Source organism: Anolis sagrei, chromosome 4, assembly GCF_037176765.1.
Source record: "Anolis sagrei isolate rAnoSag1 chromosome 4, rAnoSag1.mat, whole genome shotgun sequence".
NCBI classification, from domain to species: Eukaryota; Metazoa; Chordata; class Lepidosauria; order Squamata; family Dactyloidae; genus Anolis; species Anolis sagrei.
This window is the reverse complement of record NC_090024.1, coordinates 126,724,789-126,746,902: the sequence shown is the minus strand read 5'-3', so window position 1 is coordinate 126,746,902 and position 22,114 is coordinate 126,724,789. Positions and strand designations below refer to the sequence as shown.

General features: G+C 41.2%; 1 protein-coding gene across 9 annotated transcripts in view; it reads left to right on the top strand.

Moving 5' to 3' along the window:
* The window catches only part of RASAL2 (RAS protein activator like 2), a 298,400-nt gene that overhangs the window by 192,016 nt on the left and 84,270 nt on the right, over positions 1-22,114 (top strand). For 8 of the 9 annotated variants that reach the window (XM_060774420.2, XM_060774417.2, XM_060774418.2 and 5 more), the window contains one exon: positions 2,697-2,803. In XM_060774420.2, coding sequence (XP_060630403.2) covers positions 2,697-2,803 — 107 coding nt within the window. Of the gene's footprint in view, positions 1-1,487; positions 2,080-2,696; positions 2,804-22,114 lie in introns of those variants that run through there. The other variant, XM_060774422.2, reaches the window with a different exon arrangement.

Here is a 22,114-nt window from a genome sequence, read left to right as displayed (position 1 = left end):
CTTACAGCTGTGCTTGTGCATGGGTGATGATGGCCCCATTCTTCAGAGGAGGAAGAGGTTATTGGTTTCTTTTTGACTTGAAGAGATGGTGCGTTCTATGCCTCAGCCTGGACATACGCAGTGTGCCATGACTGACTCATGCAGGGAATTGTGGTAATTTAATATTTTAAGATGGAGAGATGCATTGATTTTACAGCAGGTGAAAATAATGCAGAAGCACTATGTAGCACACATGGGGAGAGGAGGGCAGCAATCTAATTTTGGCCTAGTCGCCACAGTATAGATTTTCCACCCTACTCAGCAGAAAAGCTGTTTTAAGGGCACAGAAGCAGCATCTGCAGCTGCGGTGTTTTAAGTATGGCTGTGTACAGTTGAAAGTTCCTAAGGCAGCTAATTGCTGATTTCTCATTTTGCTATGCCAGGTCTATCAGTTCACCTCTTGAAGTCTTATCTGATCTATTTGTAAGCACTGTCCTCCTCTTTTTAATGTGCATGGAAAGCTTTTCTGAAATCCGAAGCTCACAAGCCACCCAAGAGGCTTGTCTGAAGGTCATGTATTTCTCGTAGACGGGAGTTGACTGAGCGAGTGTGGATTTTTCTCTGCGCTTTTGGCTTAGTTTACACCAGCATTCTTTTGCCGACAACTGTCAATCTATTGCTAACACTAGTAGGAGGATGCAGGCTTCTAAATCTTCATGTGTGACGCTGCAAAATCCAGCAGACTGTGCTGAATTATTAGAGATGCTTTGATGATGGCAAGCAGTTTTTTCCCCAGTGAGCATGTAGCAGAACCAGCCAAGTCTCTCTGCAATACTTCATTATGCCTCCTGCACCACCGGAGTGGAGCAACGTATTTTGGCCCTTTCTCTCCCAAGGGGCACTGCTTTTTGTTTTACTTGTTCTTCTCTTCCAAGAAAGAAAATTATGTTTACAATGTTCTACAAAGCATTTTATACAAGAGGGCCGATCTCTTTCTTTCCTTTCTTCTTTTGCTCCAAAAGATGAAGACGTCAATTTGGAATGAAATCAAGAACCTCTGCAAAGGATTTTGAGAGACTTAAAAAAATACGAATCTTGAAACAAGGAAATAACAAACTGTTCATGGATTGTTGAGGAGGGGTAATGGGGGGAGATAACTATGTTGTGTTAATCACTGGTTTATGCCAAGAGCTGTTTCCAAGTCAAGCAACTGTGTTCCTGAGTTCTTTTTTCTGCTTCCTCACAGTCTTTCTCATCTCTTCTTTGGTCCTCTAGACAAGTAATTTTGAAGCGCTCCCAAATGTTGCCTTCCCTCGTTTTGATTTTTTTTTTTTACGGTTTGTTGGATAGCTTGAAGGTTCACATATAAATGAAAAGGGAAGTCTCCTCCACTGGTGAAGTGCTTTGCATACTCAAAGGGGTTGTTTTTGCCTCCCATCCCTTCATCATGTTAAATTTTGTTTTCTTCAAGACTTCTTTGATGCACGGTGCAGTAAAACTATTAAAACCTGTAATCCGACAGCATCACAGGAAAACGTTGCAGAAGGATTTGTTGGAGACTTTTCGTGGTTATTTTCTAATGAAGCAAACGGTCTGTGGAACCAACTGATTGTAGATCTCCTTTGATGCCCTGGATGAGAATGAATAGGGAAATATTCTGAGGAATGCGGGCCATTGGGTGCCTGTTAAGAGCCTGAAAGTAACTGATGAAGAGGATGTGCGTTTGGAGCGATTGATTGAATAGCTGCAGTCTTCTCTCGTGCATTTCCTTCTTGCTGTCTGCAAGCTGTAGTGAGGGGAGGGGGAAGAGTGTGAGAAAACCGGCTTTTTCTCAAGTGGAAGTCGCACAGATTGCAACGGCCGATGGGGCTAGGAATGGAAGTTGAAGCAGCATTGGTCCCCTTAAAGGAGAAGTGTGGGAATAGAAAATGCCAGCCTCCGGAGTCATAGTTTGCTGCCTTCTTTCTCATCCCAGAAGATAACAATGGATTTTTTCTTAGGATGTGGTTTTTCCTTTTCTGTGTGGAGTACTACTCGGTTAAGCTGGATTCCTTTAAGCGTAGGCTTTTGAACTGGAAATGGGCAGCAGTTGTGATAAAGGTATCTATCTGTTGTTGTTTTGTATGAAATGTGTACATACATGGTTAAAAACAGGAGGAAACCTATCCTCTATTAGGCAGAATGAAAAGTAATAGATTAGGTCATGTTATAAGGACATAGAGAAAATGACCTATTTCTTTATCTGCAAAGATGTCTTGAGTGTGATTATTTCAACGGCCTTGCAGTACTGAGCATGCATAATTTGGAGTAAGTACAGTTTAACTCATCTGAACCTCCTTATGATTACGGTTGTATTATGTCTAGGTTGTTAGTGACTGAATGATCAGTCAAAATCATTATCTGCATGAAACTGAACTTAATTAAACTGTATTCAATGCAATATCTGTTAGGAGCTTCTCCATTTCATAGATTGTATTTCGGAGTCTTAACTCTCTTCATGCCTGACTGAAAGCAGGGAATTTTGTGTTGCAGGTAGTAGATGTGTTGTAACTTTGCCAAGTGTGTGCTGGCCAAAGTCTTCTGAATTGCCTGGAATTCAAAGATGGAGTAATGTAAAGTTTTCAGAACTTACACCTTGTGAGAAATGTGCTAGTGATTGAATAATATATTCTTTCGTTTTTTAAAACATATTTCATTTTTTTTCTCCCTTCTCCCAGAGGTCCCAGCCGAGAGGTCTCCTCGAAGACGGAGTATCTCAGGGACAAGCACATCAGACAAAACAAATCCCATGGATGCATCAAACACTTCTCCATTCAAAGTACCAGTAAGTTATCAGATAAATGTTTTTTTCTTTAAGTGAACTCAAAATGATTTTGGCTTTTTGAGGTCTGAACCAGTGTTATAAATGTCTTCAGATTTTATGATAAGGATATTTGTAGTCTGGTTACAGTACTGTCAGAATATGTTTGATGGCATCATGTTGACTATATGTACATGGTTCAGTTCTTTACTGAGCAAATCCACAAAATTAGGTCAGATGACATATCCCTGCTTCTGTTCAACTTTGGGTAAATTTCATTTATTTATTTCTCACATCGTAAGGTTCCACACATGAAAAAAATGAGGTTTCTCTTTATGGCTGTAATGGCAAATGGACACAAATTTCACAAATTTGGCAAGTTTGCCAAAAGGAATACTACTTTATACTACTTTGTAATACAGTATTGGGATTGGGGCATTCAGTTTTATGGTTAGAGGCTGTGTAATAAGAAGGGTTATGTTCACAGGTGGTTAAAAAACCCAGTAATGTGGATCAATACGTTTTTTCATAGACATGGAAATTTATTACTGTATCCTTGTGCACTAGCCTTCAGTTTGCTTTAGTGAGCCCTGACTGGTTGAAATTGTTTAAATTTGTACACTACAATCCAAAGAATCTGGATTTTCTTTCCAGGGTTTTGTATAGTAATTTGTGTACCAACTTTATCAATAGAGATAATTTTCAATTTTATGTAGCTTTCACTCAGGGAAGGGACTCAGTTACAGCACAAATCAAGTTAAAGCTGAAGTGCTTTTTAAACAGTGCACCAAATGGGTTCCTTCTTTTAAGAAAAGAAGCATTTGGTTACAATATTTTTGGCTATTGCTCTATGATCTACTTAATGGCCTGTAATAAACTGGAGGAAAGATCTTTTGTTCACATAATCTGGGCATTTTCTATTAAATGAGCACTTTGCCCCATCTTACTTTTCCAAGTTGTATGTGCTCTGCCTTCTCTTTCTCTGTTCTGTTTCAAATGTTGAGAGGAGTGATTTGTAGCTAACTGTAGTTATAGGTCTATATTCTTGATTATTTGGAACTTTTAAAATGTTGCCTCTTTGAAATGTGATACACCTCAGCTACAGAGTCTTCTTGCCCCCACTATTTCAACCTCTGTAAAGCGAATCAGCATTTACTAATGAAAAATATATTTCCTAATTTCTGTAATCCAAGACCGTTTTATTTTGAAGAGGTCAAGCAGTGTGTATTTGCATAAAACAGATTTTTTTGTTTACTCTTTGGCATTATTATAATGTCCAAATGCAGTTCCTATCTCTTAACCAGTTTTTTTAGTTATATCTATGAGAAAGAGGAATTAATCTGGAGGAATTTATTACTAATTCCTTGGAGATAAGTAATAGAATCAGAAGTTGTAATAAAGTGGATTACGACCTCCTCTTGCCCTCACTTCCGGGGTAAAGCATGAAATCATTTTCAGGAGCAGATCATCACTCTAAAAATAAAGCCTTCAAAATATCTTGTATTCAGAGGGTGTCCTGCTGTCGCTTTATATCATTTTTAACATCTTCACATACAGGCTATTTTAACAACTTACTTCTGAATAGAACATTCACGCCCAGGACACTTTCCCCTTTTGTCCATCTGGGCTCTAAACAGTGGCATCCATACAGCAGAAGCTACTCAACTGTACAGCTCTTAATGGGCCTTTGTCCAGAACTTGGAAATTTGATTTGTAGCTGCAGAATGTACTGAAGGTGACTGGTTGTTTGCAAGTTTGTCAAATAGCTCTCCGGCTATAAACTACTTGGGAATCTCTTATATTTTCAGAATCTCAAAGTTAAAATTGTGTTATAGCCTTCTAATTCAATACTCATCTTTATGTTTGTGGACATGTGTTGGATAAGTCAACTTCTGTGATCCTCAGGTTAGTTTGTATCTTGGCAGTATGTGAGATGAATTATCAACTTGTACCCTGTGTATTGTTTATAGAAAATCTCTGGTTTGCATGTTAGCAACTCTGAGTCCAAGACCCTCATTACCCCTCCCAAGAAGAAATTCTTCAATCACAATACAACATGAAATACTGAGCTGGATGAATAAAAGAGCTGACTTACAGGAGTATAGTGTCTAGATCAGGGGTCCTAAAACTTTTTAAACAAAGGGCCAGGTCACAGTCTCTCAAACTGTTGGAGGGCTGGATTATAATTTGAAAAAAGCATGAATGAATTCATGCTTTTCCTACACACACTGCACATATCTTATTTGTAGTGCAAAAATTACAATAATTAAAATTAAAAACAATTTAAACAAATATAAACATTAGTATTTCAATGGGAAGTGTCGGCCTGCTTTTGGCTGATGAGATATGATTGTTGTTGTTGTTGTTGTTGTTGTTGTTGTTGTTGTGTGCTTTCAAGTCATTTCAGACTTAGGTTGACCATGAGCGAGGGCCAGGTAAATGACCTTGGAGGGCTGTATTTGGCCCCCGGGCCTTAGTTTGAAGACCCCTCGTCTAGATCAAGGGAAGTAATAGTCTTACTCTATTCTGCCTTGTCAGACCACATCTGGAATACTGTGTCCAGTTTTGGGCGCCAAAACTCAAAGAAAATATTAACAAGCTGGAACCTTGAAGCAGTAGAGAAATAATTATCTTATTGGCAGAGAAGCCAACCCATGGTCTGATTTGTGAAACTTCTATGAGTCAATGGATGAGCATGACAATTGTGTGATAAAAAAACTTCCAAATCTGTCCTAAGTTTTGCACATCTTTTGCCTTTTACAATCTTCCTCATAGTGGCAGGGAGTTATGAGCCTTTGGTCATACAGCATAATTGGAAATGTCTAAACACACACACCTGTTTGTTCATGTGCTGAAAAATACAGGGCATAGCACATAAAACTCAAAGGGTTCCTAGATGAAGCGGATTATCTAGATCAGGCATGGGCAAACTTCAACCCTCCAGGTGCTTTGGGCTTCAACTCCCAGAAATCCCAGCCAGCTTACCAGCTGTTTGGAATTGTGAAAGTTGAAGTCCAAAACACCTGGAGGGCTGGAGTTTGCCTGTGCCTGATCTAGATGCATTTCAGTCTAGTTTCAGGCCTGGTTATGGGACAAGACAGCTTTGGTTGCATTGATGGCTGGACAGAGGACTTAAAGCAGCTTTTGATACCATCGACCATGGTATCCTTCTGAGTCACTTTACTGGAATGGGGCTTGGAGGTACTGCTCTTCAGCGCCTCTGTTCCTTCCTGAAGGAATGGTCTCAGAAGGTGATACTGGGGAGTTCCTGTTGGACACCTTGGCCACTGGTCTGTGGGTTCTGTTTTGTCCCCCATGCTGTTCAACATATATGAATATGAACCTGCTGTGACAGGTCATCCAGAGTTTTGAAGTGCTGTGCCATCTATACACAGATGACACCCAGCTCTACTATTCCTTTTCACCTAATTCCAAGGAATCTGTGTTCTAAACCGGTGCCTGGCAGTTGTAATGGATTGGATGAAGGGAAACAAATTGAAGGCTGGTTCAGACAAGACAAAGGTGCTCCTGATCAGTTGTAAGACAGATCTAGGAATCACGATTCAACCTGTGTTAGATAGAGTCTCACTCCTCCTGAAAACACAGGTTCACAGTTTGGGAATACTCCTGAATTTGGCTCTGAACTTAGAGGTCCAGGTATCAACAGTGACTTAGAGTGCTTTTGCACAGATTTGCATAGCTAGTGCACAAACTATGCCTATTTCTGGAGAAGTTAAATTTGGTCACAGTGTTACATGCCTTGAAACTGCAAGGCTTTTCAATGCTAATCAAGTTGATCAACTGCAGCATTCAAACTTGGCTCAAACAGACAAAAGTTATTTCTCCCACTCCGGACATTTCACAGATATATAAACCCCACTTGCCTAGTTTCCAACAGACCTCACAACCTCTAAGGATGCCTGCCATAGATTTGGGCAAAATGTCAGGAGAGGATGCTTCTGGAACGTGGCCAAACAGCTCGGAAAATTCACAGCAACCCAGTGATTCCAACCATGAAAGCTTTCAGCAACACATTGGTACATGCCTTGGTTGCATCCTGGTTGTACTACTGTAATCCACTCTACATAGGGTTGTCTTTCAAAAGTGCTCAGAAACTTCTGTTGGCCCAAAGAATAGGAGCCAAATGGCTAACTGTGATTGGCTACAGGAAGCAAACAATACCTGGCTGCTCTAAACGAGTTCAAGTCCCGGGGCCAGATCAGCTACACCAAGAGTATTGAAGGAACTAGCGGAAGTAATCTCGGAACCATTGGCAATCATCTTCGAGAGTTCTTGGAGAACGGGAGAAGTTCCAGCAGACTGGAGGAGGGCCAATGTGGTCCCAATCTTCAAGAAGGGAAAAAAGGATGACCCAAACAACTACCGTCCGGTCAGCCTCACGTCAATACCAGGCAAGATTCTGGAAAAGATTGTTAAGGAAGTGGTCTGCAAACATTTAGAAACGAATGCGGTCATCGCTAATAGTCAACACGGATTTATCAAAAACAAGTCATGCCAGACTAACCTGATCTCTTTTTTCGATAGAGTTACAAGCTGGATAGATGCGGGGAATGCCATGGATGTAGTGTACCTGGATTTTCACCCATGACCTTCTGGCAAACAAACTAGTCCAATGTGGGCTAGGCAAAACTACAGTTAGATGGATCTGTAAGCGGACGAACCCAGAGGGTGCTCCAATGCTTCCTCTTCATCCTGGAAAGAAGTGACGAGTGGAGTGCCACAGGGTTCTGTCTTGGGCCCGGTCCTGTTCAACATCTTTATTAATGACTTAGGTGAAGGGTTAAAAGGCATGATCATCAAGTTTGCAGACGATACCAAATTGGGGGGTATAGCCAATACTCCAGAAGACAGGAGCAGAATTCAAAACGATCTTGACAATTTAGAGAGATGGACCAAAACTAACAAAATGAAGTTCAGCAGTGACAAATGCAAGATACTCCACTTTGGCAGAAAAAATGAAATGCAAAGATACAGAATGGGGGACAATGCCTGGCTCGAGAGCAGTACGTGTGAAAAAGATCTTGGGGTCCTCATGGACAAGTTAAACATGAGCCAACAATGTGATGCGGTGTCAAAAAGAAGCCAGTGGGATTTTGGCTAGTGTCTAGATCCAAGGAAGTCATGCTACCCCTCAATTCTACCTTGGTTAGACCACACCTGGAATATTGTGTCCAATTCTGGGCACCACAATTGAAAAGAGATATTAACAAGCTGGAATGTGCCCCCAGAGGAAGGCAAGTAAAATGACCAAGGGTCTAGACAACAAGCCCTATGAGGAGCGGTTTAAAGAGCCTGAAAAAAAAGAAGTCTGAGAGGAGATGTGATAGCCATGTATAAATACATGAGAGGCAACTAGACTGTTGCCCTATTCATTCAAAAGTAAAAAGAATTGGCAAGAAACTGGTGGGGGCTACTTCTTTGGCTGGATGGCCATTTGTTGGGGGTGCTTTGAATGCAATTTTCCTGCTTCTTGGCAGGGGGTTGGACTGGATGGCCTATGAGGTCTCTTCCAACTCTAGGATTCTATGATTCTAATCCCTTTGTTGCAACACCTCCGTTGTCTGCCAACCTGTTTCCAATCTACAAAGTTCTATATGGTTCTGGTCCAGGTATCTGAATGACCGTATCTCTTTCTGTGAACCTGCCAGGCATCTGTGATCACCTGGGGAGAGCCTTATTTCTGCCCACCATTCGCTCACAAAGGAGAAGGCCTTTTCGGTCACTCCTCCCAAACTTTGGAACTTCCTCCCAAGAGAGGCCAGGATGGCCTCATCCCTGCTTTGCTGCTGCAAGCAGGTAAAGACCATTATGTACCAGCAGGCATTTGGGAAAGAATAAGGGGCACATTGCTAAGGAAATTGTGAGTGGGATTCTAGAGGGGGGAGGGTGAGTTTTAAATGTAATTTTAGTTGTGTTTATTATATTCCAACTATATTTTAACTGTGACCAAATTGTGTGGTACTTAGCCGCCTTGAGTCCCCATGGGGAGAAAGGCAGGGTATAAATAAAACAAAAAAATAAACAATAAGCCACCTTTTGGGTACATCTTCTCTCAGGACTGTAAATTTGCAAGTGATTCTCCAGAAAATGGGCAGTTCTCAGTGTTTCTTGTGAGAGCAACTGTCACTATCTAATGGACCATAGCATTAGGGAATCTTTTCTGACATGAAGCCGAAATTCTTCTTTGTTATGCCAGAGCTACTAATTTGTTTCAGCTTTGCATCTTGATGTTGGTTTGATTTCACGCTTTTCAGATATATGCCATGGCAGAGTTTGTCATAGCCTTCTTTTTCCAAATCATAGCTTTACTAAGCACAAAGCAACCCCCACAAATGAATCTTTCCAGCTATTGAATTATTTGTTAAGCTGCTTGCTGCATTTATTTCAGCTCACTGACCTTCCATATCTTCTCTGCATGGGGGCTGTTATACATGAAATATGTTTTTTGTCTTATAGATAGATACAAACTTCCCACCTTCTGTGCAATATGCCTCTCCTCATATAAGGAAAAAGTGTACCTGTATTGTATTTTTGACTGTTCAAAGGGTGCTTCAGAGGTACATTTATGTGTTATCTTCCTCATGTCTCCAAACACAAAGGAAATTACAAAATTCCACACACTCCCTCTGTGTGTGTGTGATTTTCATAATTTTCTTCATTGGAGTGCTCAATAGACCCAGAGGTAAAGGTTCAAGAGAATGAAATGTCATTGGGCAATCATCCCAGTTCCAGAAACATTGCTATGTTGTCCCATAACAGGAGACAATGAACCAAAGATTTCCCAAGATTTGGAAGCAGCCCTTAATATGGAATTAAGCCACCGGGATTGTGGCGCAGCTGGCTGAGTGTCAGCTGCATTAAGATCACTCTGACCAAAAGGTCATGAGTTCGAAGCCAGCCTGGGTTGGAGTGGGTTTCCAACCAATTGTGTAGCCTGTTGTCGACCTTTGCAACCCGAAAGACAGTTGCATCTGTCAAGTAGGAAAATTAGGTACCACCTTAAAGTGTGGGGAGACTAAATTAACTGATTTATGAGGCCATAAAGAAGACTCCAGCAAAGCATTCCAGCAGGGAAGCATGCGGGGAATGTGGAAGTGCTTCATCAGCGTCGCAGATGGACGATGAAAGCGACAGCTCCCCTGGCGGCCAGAAAAAGTTAAATAGCCTCTGTGTATGTTTGTATGTCAAAAATTGGCATTGAATGTTTGCCATGTATGTGTACACTGTAATCCGCCCTGAGTCCCCTGCGGGGTGAGAAGGGCGGAATATAAAAGCTGTAAATAAATAAATAAATAAACTCGCTTCCTCCCATGTAGAGCAGGGGTCCTCAAACTAAGACCCAGGGGCCGGATATGGCCCTCCAAGGTAATTTACCCAGCCCTCGCTCGAGGTTAACCTAAGTCTGAAACGACTTGAAAGCACACAACAACAACAATCCTATCTCCTCAGCCAAAAGCAGGCCCACACTTCCCATTGAAATACTAATAAGTTTATATTTGTTAACATTATTCTTCATTTTAATTATTGTATTGTTTTTAAGTGTTTTTTGCACTACAAATAAGATATGTGTAGGGTTGTTATAGGTTTTTCGGGCTGTATGGCCATGTTCTAGAAGCATTCTCTCCTGACGTTTCACCTGCATCTATGGCAGGCATCCTCAGAGGTTGTGAGGTCTAATGGAAACTAGGAAAATGGGTTTTATATATCTGTGGAATGTCCAGTGTGCATAGGAATTCATTCATTTTTTTTTTCAAATTATAATCCGGCCCGCCAATAGTTTGAGGGACTGTGACCTGGCCCTCTGTTTAATAAGTTTGAGGACCCCTTGATGTAGAGGATATCTCATTAACCTATCCCATGGAAATGGGTAAGAGCAAAATAGATTGGAAGGAACAAGGGGGGGGGGGTGCTGAAATCAGTCAACCTCCAACCACAGTTTTTAGCAACAGGCTTAACAACACTAAATGTTTTACCAGAAATGTGCAATTTATACTGACAACTTGGGACAACAGTTGATGGTGAGTACCAACAATAACCTCACTAGTTCCCTAAAACAATTTTTGTTTGCTTTCTAGCTACATAATGAGGAACTTAATTTCCTTCTCCATTTCTAGTATATTTAAGGTATCACATAAATGCAGCGTTAATTGCCTGTATTTTGCTTCTCTTTTGTAAACCTATTTTTCTAATGATATTGTAATATGAAACCAGTTGTATATTTTGCAACTGGAACCAGACCTCACCTTAGCAATCCATGTTCAGTGGCAGAGAGCCAGTATTCCATGTCACCTTGTGCTGAGCAGTTTCTTCTTTCCACCTGCAAGCTGGGTAAAAAATGTATCCCTGAGTACAAAAGTATATCAATACTAAGTAGCTTGGCTTACTTGCAGGCAGCTTTTGTAGCCCCTAACTTAAGTATTGAATCTTCTGCTGCTACTTCAGCTAATAGTCTTCATCCTGAGTCTTCCCAGGAGGAATAAGGGGATGCAATAAGACATAATTGGTATACCTCTGTGCCCTCTAATATTGGGCAGCCCCCCAAATGTCAAGGTCCAAATATTTTAAACTGCAAACAAGTTTACACTCTAGGGCAAGGGTCCTCAAACTTTTAAAACATAGGGGCCAGTTCATTGTCCCTCAGACTATTGGCGTGGTGGGAGGAGACTATTGTTCGCTGTTGTGGCGTGCCTTCACACTCATTTCAGGCTTAACAACACTAGGAGCCCCCGGTAGTGCAGTGGGTTAAACCCCTGTGCCGGCAGGACTGAAGACCAACAGGTCGCAGGTTCGAATCCCGGGAGAGGTGGATGAGCTCCCTCTATCAGCTCCAGCTCCTCATGCGGGGACATGAGAGAAGCCTCCCACAAGGATGATAAAAACATCAATTCATCCAGGTGTCCCCTGAGCAGTGTCCTTGCAGATGGCCAATTCTCTTACACCAGAAGTGACTTGCAGTTTCTCAGGTCGCTCCTGACACGACAAAAAAAACCCCAAAACAAAACAAAAAACCACTCATTTTAGACTAAGACGATCCTCTCACAGAATGTTCTTGTCGAGATTTATTTTGTCTTCCTCGGAGGCTGAAAAATTGTGTCTTGCCTAAAGTCACCCAGGTTCAGACCACTACGCCACAATTCCTGAATTCTGAATTCCTTCCCTCTCTGTTTTCTACCTGTTTTGGTACAGCCGCACCAGGAGTTCCAGCTTATCTTGCTATCTGTTTGATGCTGCATGTATTTTGAAGTTATATGCCTTTGCAGTTAGATGGCTCTCCCCATTTTGCAGTTATTGGGTCAATTGCTTGTCAATTATCCTTAGGTTCCCTAGTCCCGCCCACTTTTTGGGCTTTGGTAGGGAAGTGAGCCATTTTGAGTTTAGTTTCAGCCAGGTTAACCAATGTATAGGATGTGTGTTGCTTCCCCTGTACAAAGGCTTCAACCTTTAAGAATTTCCAGGGTTACAACAGAATCTCCAGGGAAAGAATTTCATGGGGAGAACAGCTTTAAGAGTCTCCTAAGAACTCCAGGGAAGCCTTCCACAGCCTTGAGAGATTCCAGGAAGACAGACTTAAGGTCTAAAGAACTCCAACTGGAGAACATCCATTGCCTTGCTGGTAGGTCCTCTCAGCACTTGAGAAGTAGTTCGGCCTGGCATCGGAACTCACACCAGTGAGGGTTGGATTTTAGTTAGCCTTGGGAGAAGTTAAAAGGGGGAATTTTCCTTTAGAGAAAGTTATTGAAGATAGTGCCTGTCCCCTGTGGGCAAGATTGAGAGAACTAATTTTTTATCAAGAAAGCTTTGAAGTACCTGTTTGATTCATTAATAAAAGACTTTGTTGCATTTTTCAAACCATATGAAGATTCTTTTGTAGTGGAAACCTCTGAGAACTTCTTCTTAGGCCCCTGGCTTCCCGCTGGGCAAAGGTTACACATCCTATATTTAAAGCCAACCAAATACAGGCTCAGCGGCGACAGAACACTACCTATCTTTCTTTCTCTCTCTCTTACATTTATTCCTTCTCTGTTTCCTAGCTACCTTTCTTTCTTCCTTTCCTCCCTCCTCCTTTCCCTCTCTTTTTTCTATCTACCTTGCTTGCTTGCTTTCTTTCTTTCTCAATCTCTCATCCTTCCCTCTCTTTTTCCTTCATTCCTTTTTCTCTCCTCCCTCCCTCCTTCCCTCTCTTTTTCCTCCTTCGTTCCTTTTTTTCTCCCTTTTCCCTCCCTCCATCCCTCCCTTTCTTTCTTTTTCAAGGGGAATGCACACTTTTTGGATTGATCCTATCATTTGACAGGCACAAAGGGCAGCAGGAGAAAAGAAAGGGGTGGGAGAGAAAGGGGAAGGTAGAGGAGAAAGGGGATGGTAGAGGAGAAGAGGATAAGGAGAAATAAAAATAGGAAAGGGTGTGGGAGAGATAGAGGAAGAGAAGAGAGAAGGAAAAAGGAGAGAAAGAGGAAGAGAAACCATATCCAAATCCCATCTCTAACATCAACCCAAACCCAAATGTTTACACCAGCAGAAACCCAAATTGTAACCCTTCCTCCAACCCAAATCCCAACTTGAATTCCAGTCCTTACTCAAATCCCAACTTGAACCTAAACATGAATTCCAACCTAAACCCCAGCCCTCATTGAATTCACCTTCCCTGCCCACTTTCCCTGATGGAAGCAGGACTGTAGAGTACTGCCTGCTGAGACTCCCAACCAAGAGAGACTTTGTAGGAGAGGAAGAAGGCTTGACTGCCTCTTCATGGCTGCCTCTTTTTGCATGGGGGAGATAGAGGGGTCCAGGGACATGGAATAGTTGTAGGAAGAGCTGGTGCTTCTGCTGTCCCCTCCCTTGCACTTAGCCACATTGTGGGACTGGGAAGAAGAGACTGTTCTTTAGATCACCAGGACCAACTATAGCAATTCTAAATGGTGGGTGAGTAGAACAAAAAGTCTGGGATTGACAGGATTGAGGGACAGGTGGAAATGGTGGTGGGAGCGGGGGGGGGGGGGGGGTGCAAATGGCAGCAGTAGGAGTAGGGGACTGGACAAATGGTGGCAGCAGGCCAAACCGGCCACAGGCCATTGTTTGAGTACCCCTGCTCTAGGGAGACATAATCTTGTTTAAATCTTCCTTATATTAAACACTGGATTTTCTATGTTTTCTTATATTGAACCTGGCTATGGCAATTTCAAACATTACTGTTTACAGAATTTATGTGATCTCTCTCACTCTCATATGTATATACAGTAGATGAAGATATATGATGGAACGTTTGAGTCTTAGTTATAATGCAGGGTGTGTGTCCCTTATCCAAAGTGCTTGGAACCAGAAGTGTTTTGGATTTTGTGTTATTTTGGAATACTTGTATTTGCATATGCATACATGATGACATAGCTTGGAGATGATTCAAGTCTAAATTCGCAGCTTGGGTGTGATCTTGGATTTCTCGCTGAGCCTGGAACCTTAGGTTTTGGCTGTGACCAGTGGAGCATTTGCACAGTTAAAACTTGTGTGCCAGATGCGCCTTTACCTTGGGAAGTCTGACTTGGCCATGGTAGTCCACGCTCTGGTTACATCCCATATAGACTACTGCAACGCTCTCTACGTGGGGTAGCCTTTGAAGACTGTCTGGAAGCTTCAGATGGTCCAACGGGCGGCAGCCAGGTTACTAACAGGAGCGGCGCTCAGGGAGCATACAAATCTGCTGTTGTGCCAGCTCCACTGCCTACCAGTTTGCCACCAGGCACAATTCAAAGTGCTTCCGCTAGTCTATAAAGCCCTAAATGTTTCTGGCCCAACCTACCTGTCCGAACGCATCTCCTATGAACCAGCTAGTTTGTTTAGATCATCTGGGGAGGCCCTTCTCTCGATCCCACCTGTGTCACAAACACGTTTGGCGGGGACAAGAGACAGGGCCTTCTCAGTGGTGGCCCCTTGGCTATGGAATGCCCTTCCTACAGACATTCGATTGACCCCTTCCTTGTTAGCATTTCAGAGGAAAGTGAAAACCTGGTTGTTTGAGCAGGCGTTTGAAAAGGCAGTGTAACGAATATAGGAATATGGAACAACTGGATGATGACACTGGATTTTAATTTTAACTAAGAAACACTAATGAGATGTTTTATTGTTTTATTGATTTTGTAATAATTGTTTATTATGCTATTGTTTGAATTGTTTTAACTGTTCTATGATGTTTTGAGCATTGAATTTTGCTATTGTAAACCGCTTTGAGTCACCCGAGGGTTGAGAAAAGCGGTATATAAATATAAAATAATAAATGAATAAATTCATTTCATATTTACTGTAATTTATACTTATAGTCTGAGGATTATTTTATACAAAAAATAGTTTTGTGCATGAAGCAAAGTTGTATACATTGAAATGTCATAAAATAAAGGTGTCTCTATCTCGATCACCAACATGGACAATTTTGAATTTTGAAGTATTTCAGAATTTTGGAGAAGTTATGTGCAAGATAATGATCAACCTGAATTCTTTGGGTTGATCATTATCTTGCAATATTGGGTGTATATGATTTCTAGGTATATCCAGCATGTCACAACTGAAAATAGGGATGCATGTGACCAAGCAACATTAGAGTATAGCCAAAAGTGTGTGGCCTGACAACAAGAGGGCAAAATGTATTTGTAAAGGTGAACACAGAGAACTACCATTTTAGGGAAAGAAATCTTGTAATTTATATATCGAGTTTAAGGAAATCTGAAAAAGGCTCATACCAATAAATGCATTGAACAATGAGTGTACACATGCAACATGATTAGCATACATTTTATGCCATCTCTATGCATATTAGTAGCCTTTTCCAATGTCTTATCAGGGCTACTGTTTTGTACACGTTTACATAGTTGTTCTGGAATGGCTGTTCCAGGGGCTCCAATTTTGTGCTTTGCACCAAGTGTTTGTTCATAGTCCTAAGTTGCAGGGACTTTGCAGATAGGTGGCTCCTTTGGCTGCATTCATAGGGCAAGCCACCTGTCAATAATAGTTAGGATCCCTGGTCCCACCCCTCTCTGGTTTTTTGGAGGGAAGGGGCCATTTTTTCAGTTAGTCTCAGCAAAGGAAGTCTATGCAGAGGATGTATACAGACGTCCTCCTGTACAAAGGCTTCGTCCCTTAAGACTTCCCGGGGGAGAACAGTCTTAAGAGCCTCTAAAGAAACAGCCTTACAGCCCTGAGGAATTTCGGAGGGAATAACAGCTCTAATCATCAAGATCTCCAGCTAAGTGACTACAGGCCTGCTGGTACGTCTGCTCGGTTCTGAGACGCAGTTCAGCCGGTAGTGGATTCAAATCACTCAGGTTTAGGTTCACAGTAGCCGCATTGAGTCACCTATTATAGGTTGAGAAACGCGGTATAGAAATAAAGCAAATAAATAAATAATAAATAGCCTGGGAGGAGCTAGAAAGGGGAATTTTCCTTTGAACAAAGTTATTGAAGATAGTGCCTGTTCTTTGTGGACAAGTTTGAGAGAACTGGTTTCTTTACCAAGAAAGCTTTACAATTCCTGTTTGTTCATCAATAAAAGACTGTTATATTTAAGCTCAAGCCTCCTAAAGACTGTTTAATGAGGGAAATTTCTCTAAAGGCTCCTTTTCAGGCCCCCTGGCTTCCCGCTGGATTCAAGCCATACATCCTCTCTTAAAGGCACTTCATTTCAGGTCCAGCGGCGACAGAACAATAGTAGTATGTGCCACTGAACTCATTTGGGCTTACGTTTGAGTATATACATTTTGATCACATTGTTAAAGAAAATAGAATATTGCCGTGCCAATGATTAAGTAAATCTCACCTGATGTTGGATTTCTACAAGTTAAATTTTATTTTATTTTGCATAGTCCTATGTAGTCCTGGTACACACACAACAAATAATTAGTCAGTCAAAGGGAAGAGTGTAGAGAAGAAAGTAAAACAAATCATTATGCAAATTAAATAACAAATAGGTTTCCAGACAGCAAATGGATATTGGGAGAATTTTAAAAATGGAGCATTTTTCTATGAAATTGAATCAGCTTTATGGGAATGAAGGGAGAATCTGAGATCAAGGAGAAATCTTGGTCTATGAGAAAATAAGAGATTGAAATAGAGTCCTGTTTAGCGTTCTCGGTGTGCTGAAATTTGACGGAAAGGCCTCTTTAGAGGCACATAAGGCAATAATTCCTCCTTTTCTTACTGCTTGGCTCCTTGGGAAGGGCAGGGCTCCATCTCCTCTCTGCTCTCTCCTGATGAGTTAATTGAATGCAAAGTAATTGAAGAAATATTGGCATTTGCAGCAGAAGGAGGAATAATTCATGGCTCTTTAAGACAAGCAGGGAAAACAGGAATGCAAAGAACTAACCATGATCATCTGGAGTGATTCATGGCTATTAACGGGATATGTTCATTTAAATGTTAGGTTCCCCATTTGCTTATATATTCTGCAATGGAGTGACTATAAAATTTTAACTCTTATCACTATAAGATTTCAGTTTCCTTTTCTCTCCATCCTACTGTGCATTGATGGAATAATTTTATGGAGTAATTTATAGTGTCTTCTGTTAATTTTAGCTGTTTTAGAGTTAAGTTACTATATATTTTATGTATTCATAATTTATATCATTTTATTCAAATATGCTGTCATACAGGTATACCTGGTGAGTTTTCATCTCTTTTTAATTGCTTTATCAGTTAATATTGCTTGATATCTGTGTTGTTGTAGACTCCCTCAATGTTGTCACTGGGCTTATTGCTTTAACCTTTCTGTTTGTTGCTGCAACAAAACAGGATATAGGTCTGTGTTTGTAATGCTTGCCTTTGAAAGCTACTCCCCTCCTTAATATGGTAGTCCCCCAGTTTTGTTTCCCTGCACTTTGAGAACTAGTGTTGGTTTCCCCTGCTCTGTTCTGTATCTATAGGACCCCCAATGTGCTATTGTGCCTCCCGCCCCCCAAATACACATTGATTTTCCCACTCTTTGCAAAGAAATGGATTTCTCTACTTACTTATTTGTATGTGGAGAACTGCCAAGCTGAAAACCTCCTGGAGGTGGAAAAGGCCTTCCCTCTGCTAAGCATCATAGAAGTAACAAGATCTCTGTTAGAAGGATTGTCCCCCTTTTCCTCCCTTTTCAGCAGGCAGTTTCTCCTCTACAATGTAAACGAATGAAGAAGTTGCTTCATCCCCCTGGAATGGGATAGAGCAGTGGTTCTCAACCTCCCTAATGCTGTGACCCCTTAATACAGTTCCTCATGTTGTGGTGACCCCCAACCATAAAATTATTTTCATTACTACTTCACAACTGTAATTTTGCTACTGTTATGAATTGTAATGTAAATATCTGATATGCAGGAGCAGGATATATTTTCATTCACTAGACCAAATTTGGCACAAAGACCCTATACGCCCAAATTCGAATGCTGGTGGGATTGGAGGGGATTGATTTCATCATTTGGGAGTTGTAGTTGTTGGGATTTATAGTTCATCTGCAATCAACTAGCATTCTGAACTCCACCAATGATGGAATTGAACCAAACGTGGTACACAGAACTCCCATGACCAACAGAAAATACTGGAAAGGTTTGGTGGGCATTGACCTTGAGTTTTAGAGTTGTAGTTCACCTATGTCCTGAGAGCACTGTGGACTCAAAACAATGATAGATCTGAACCAAACTTGGCATGAAAATCAATATGTCCAAATATGAACTCTGGTGGAGTGTAGGGAAAATAGACATTTGGGAGTTGTAGTTGCTGGGATTTATCATTCACCTACAGTCAAAGAACATTCTGAACTCCACCAAGGTTAGAATTGGGCCAAACTTCCCACACACAACCCCCATGACCAACATAAAATACTGTGTTTTCTGGTGGTCTTTGGCGACCCCTCTGACACCTCCTCACGACCCCTCCAGGGGTCCTGACCCCCAGGTTGAGAAACATTGGGATAGAGACAAAAAATTCAAGCTGTTGGGAAGACCGTAAAGTGGCAGATGGGGAAAACCAAAGAGAGGGTGTTCAAAAGTGGGATGGAGTCAGTGGAAAGGACCTGATCAAGCAGAGTTTTCCAAACATTTCATGTTGGTGACACACTTTTTAAGTATGCATAATTGCGTGATAACATAATTCAGCTTTACTAGCAAACTGGAGGTTAAACAATCTCTTATAAGAAACATCGACTCATACATCCATTGTAATGATGTAATGCATGGGGACACAACATATCTATGAAAAGTTTTCATGTATATTTTGAAAAATATATTATTTATTCCTCATTTTACATAGACTCAGAGGTTTTTTGCTATGTTGGCACAACATAGCAAGAAACTATGTTGCACTGAGACTGTGGCACAGCTGGCTGGAAGTCAGCTGCATTAAGATCACTACTGACCAAAAGGTCATGAGTTTGAAGCCAGCCCGGAGTGATCTTCTGACCAATTTGTGTAGTTTGCTGTTGACATTTGCAGCCTGAAAGACAGTTATGTGTGGGGAGGCTAATTTACAACACCATAAAAATCTCCAGCAAGCATGCAAAGAATGAGGAAGTACTTCATCAGTGTCACAAATGGATGGTGAAGCGACAGCTCACATGGTGACCAGAATACCCTCATGAAAAAGCTGGAATATTAAATAGCTTCTGTGTGTCTGTCTATATATGTTGTTTGTCTATGGCACTGAATGTTTGCCATGTATATGTACATTGTAATCCACCCTGAGTCCCCTGCGGGGTGAGAAGGGCAGAATATAAATACTGTAAATAAAATGAATAAACACTCCTACACTCTGCAGCCAACACACTAACATGTCATGACACAACACACAGTTTGGAAAGTTCTGAAATAAAGGATATAAATGAGGGGAGTCCCTGGCCCCTTCCACACAGCTGTATAAAATCCACATTGAACTGGATTATATAACAGTGTGGACTCAGATAACACAGTTCAAAGCAGATATTGTGGATTATCTGCTTTGATATTCTGGGTTATATAGCTGTGTAGAAGGGCCCTCAGTGGCATCTTCCACAGATCAACAAAGTTCTCAGATGCTGTTAGTATACTAAAACACCGTATTTTCCTAAATAAATATTTCGCTGTAGAGTCAGTGTATACTTCTGGGCTATACTTCTGGATTTTCCAGATATTGCTAGATTTCAGTTCACCTTGCTCTTACATTGGCTTGATATTGTATGGTGGTGATGGAACTTGAACATCTGTAGAGTCACGTATTCTCCATCTCAATTAACACCATGCTTTTAGAATAATTTCCCCTGAAGTGGACATTTGCTTTCACAGATTAAAAGTTGCAGCATCAACCCCATCTGTTAAACACAGAGTAAATAGTTGTTCTAGTATTTGCTTGTTTCTTTCCTCTCCGTTGCTCCTTTCTCCCCATCTTTCAGAACCCAGACACCTTTAAAGAGCCAGACACAGGGGTAAACTCAAAACAACAGTTTATTAAGGCAACAAAAGGACTCAGAGACACTTACTTCAGTGCCTCTGGTCAAACTTAAAGTCTGTAGCAGTTTGCAGCTCAAAAACTTAACTTGGAAAATAATCCGGATTAAACTGACATATAATCTGGGATAAACAAAAGTTCCAGCAAAACGCCCCAAAATCACACAGTTGAAAGTAGGCAAACAAACAAAGAGCTGTGAAGAAAAGCTGTTGTCCAAAAGCAGTCCAAGGTCGAGGAAATTCCAGAAGAAGTATTCAGAATCCAAAAGGCAGTGTCATCGTCAAAACAATCCAAGGTCAAAGAGAAGGGGAAATCCGCAGTTACGAGAATCCAAGCCAGTCGATAGACGGAGAAAACAGCAACCTGCAGTTCCAGGACCCAAGCCCAACAAGAGAAACGGCAGCAACAGAAGCCAAGGCACGAATCCAACACTTTGCCTACTGCAAAGTTCCAAACTTTCAGTACCTTCATTTATCCTACAACTCATCATCTGTTGATGAGCTGCCCTCCGCCCTTTCCTCATTGCTGTCAGCTGTTTTACCCATTACAGCTGAGCGCCAACACCCCTCTCTCCAACTCTTCCACCTCTTGTCAAGACTTAGGTCTCCCCATGATTCCCTAGTATCACCAGACTGCCAATCCCCAGAGAACCCTTCAAAAGTTTCACTGGATGTGGGTTGCATGCACACATTCCTGACTTCTTGTACTTGAGTCCAATCCAATGATTCCCCTTCGTCCTCACTACTCCCAGACCCATTACTTCCAGTAAAGCCCATAAAATCCTCCTCCTCCGTTGGAGCAGTAAGTATGTCACGGATCCGTTTCCTTTGACACTCCTCATCTGACTCTTACTCGTGAGTAATCCTTTTTACAACTCTACTCCCATCTCCCTCCTCCTCCATTTCACTTTCTGAGAAGCCTTAGAAAGAGTCTTCATCTGTAGGTGACATGAATATTTCCCTGATTCTCTTTATTTGTTGTTCTTCAACCAACACCTGAGCACCTCTCTTCCCTACTCCTACTATCAGTTGTAACATTGCCAGTAGACTCAACTGCAACACCATCCCTGGTATCTATTTCTCTTCATGTCTATTAGATTATGAGCCTGATGGAGTGACTATCTGATATTTAAATATACATAAAGAAAAATTATCTTAGAGAAATATTTAATCCTTTACAAGTACAATATTGTTACTGTTGCTACCATTGCTATTTTAATAGTAGGAGTAATATCAGAGTCTGTCATCGGTACAAACTCAGTTTGTAACCAAACACTCTTCAGTGACCAATGAATAACTCCTATCTACATATTAAGACTTTTCTGCTTCTCCTATCTGTCTATACCAGGAGTCCTCAAACTAAGGCCCAGATATGGCCCTCCAAGGTCATTTACCCTTGCTCAGGATCAACCTAAGTCTGAAACGACTTGAAATCACACAACAATCCTATCTCATCAGCCAAAAGCAAGCCCACACTTCCCATTGAAATACTAATAAGTTTATATATTTTAAAATTGTTCTTCATTTTAATTATTGTATTGTTTTTAAGTGGGGTTTTTTTTTGGACTACAAATAAGATATGTGCAGTGTGCGTAGAAATTCATTCTTGTTTTTTCAAATTATAATCTGCTCCTCCAACAGTTTGTGACCTGGCCCTCTGTTTAAAATGTTTGTGGATCCCTGGTCTATACAATTTTTTTTTTGTTCTCTTCTTCCACAGCCACAGGGTCACATTTTCCAACTTTATTATTACAAATTTGGTATGTGACCACCATGTCTTCTCTCAAATTATTTACTAATATGAAGCTTTCAACCTTCATATCAGGCAACCAAGTCACAAGACAGTCAACACTACTGCATCATTGTTACATTTCATTCAATC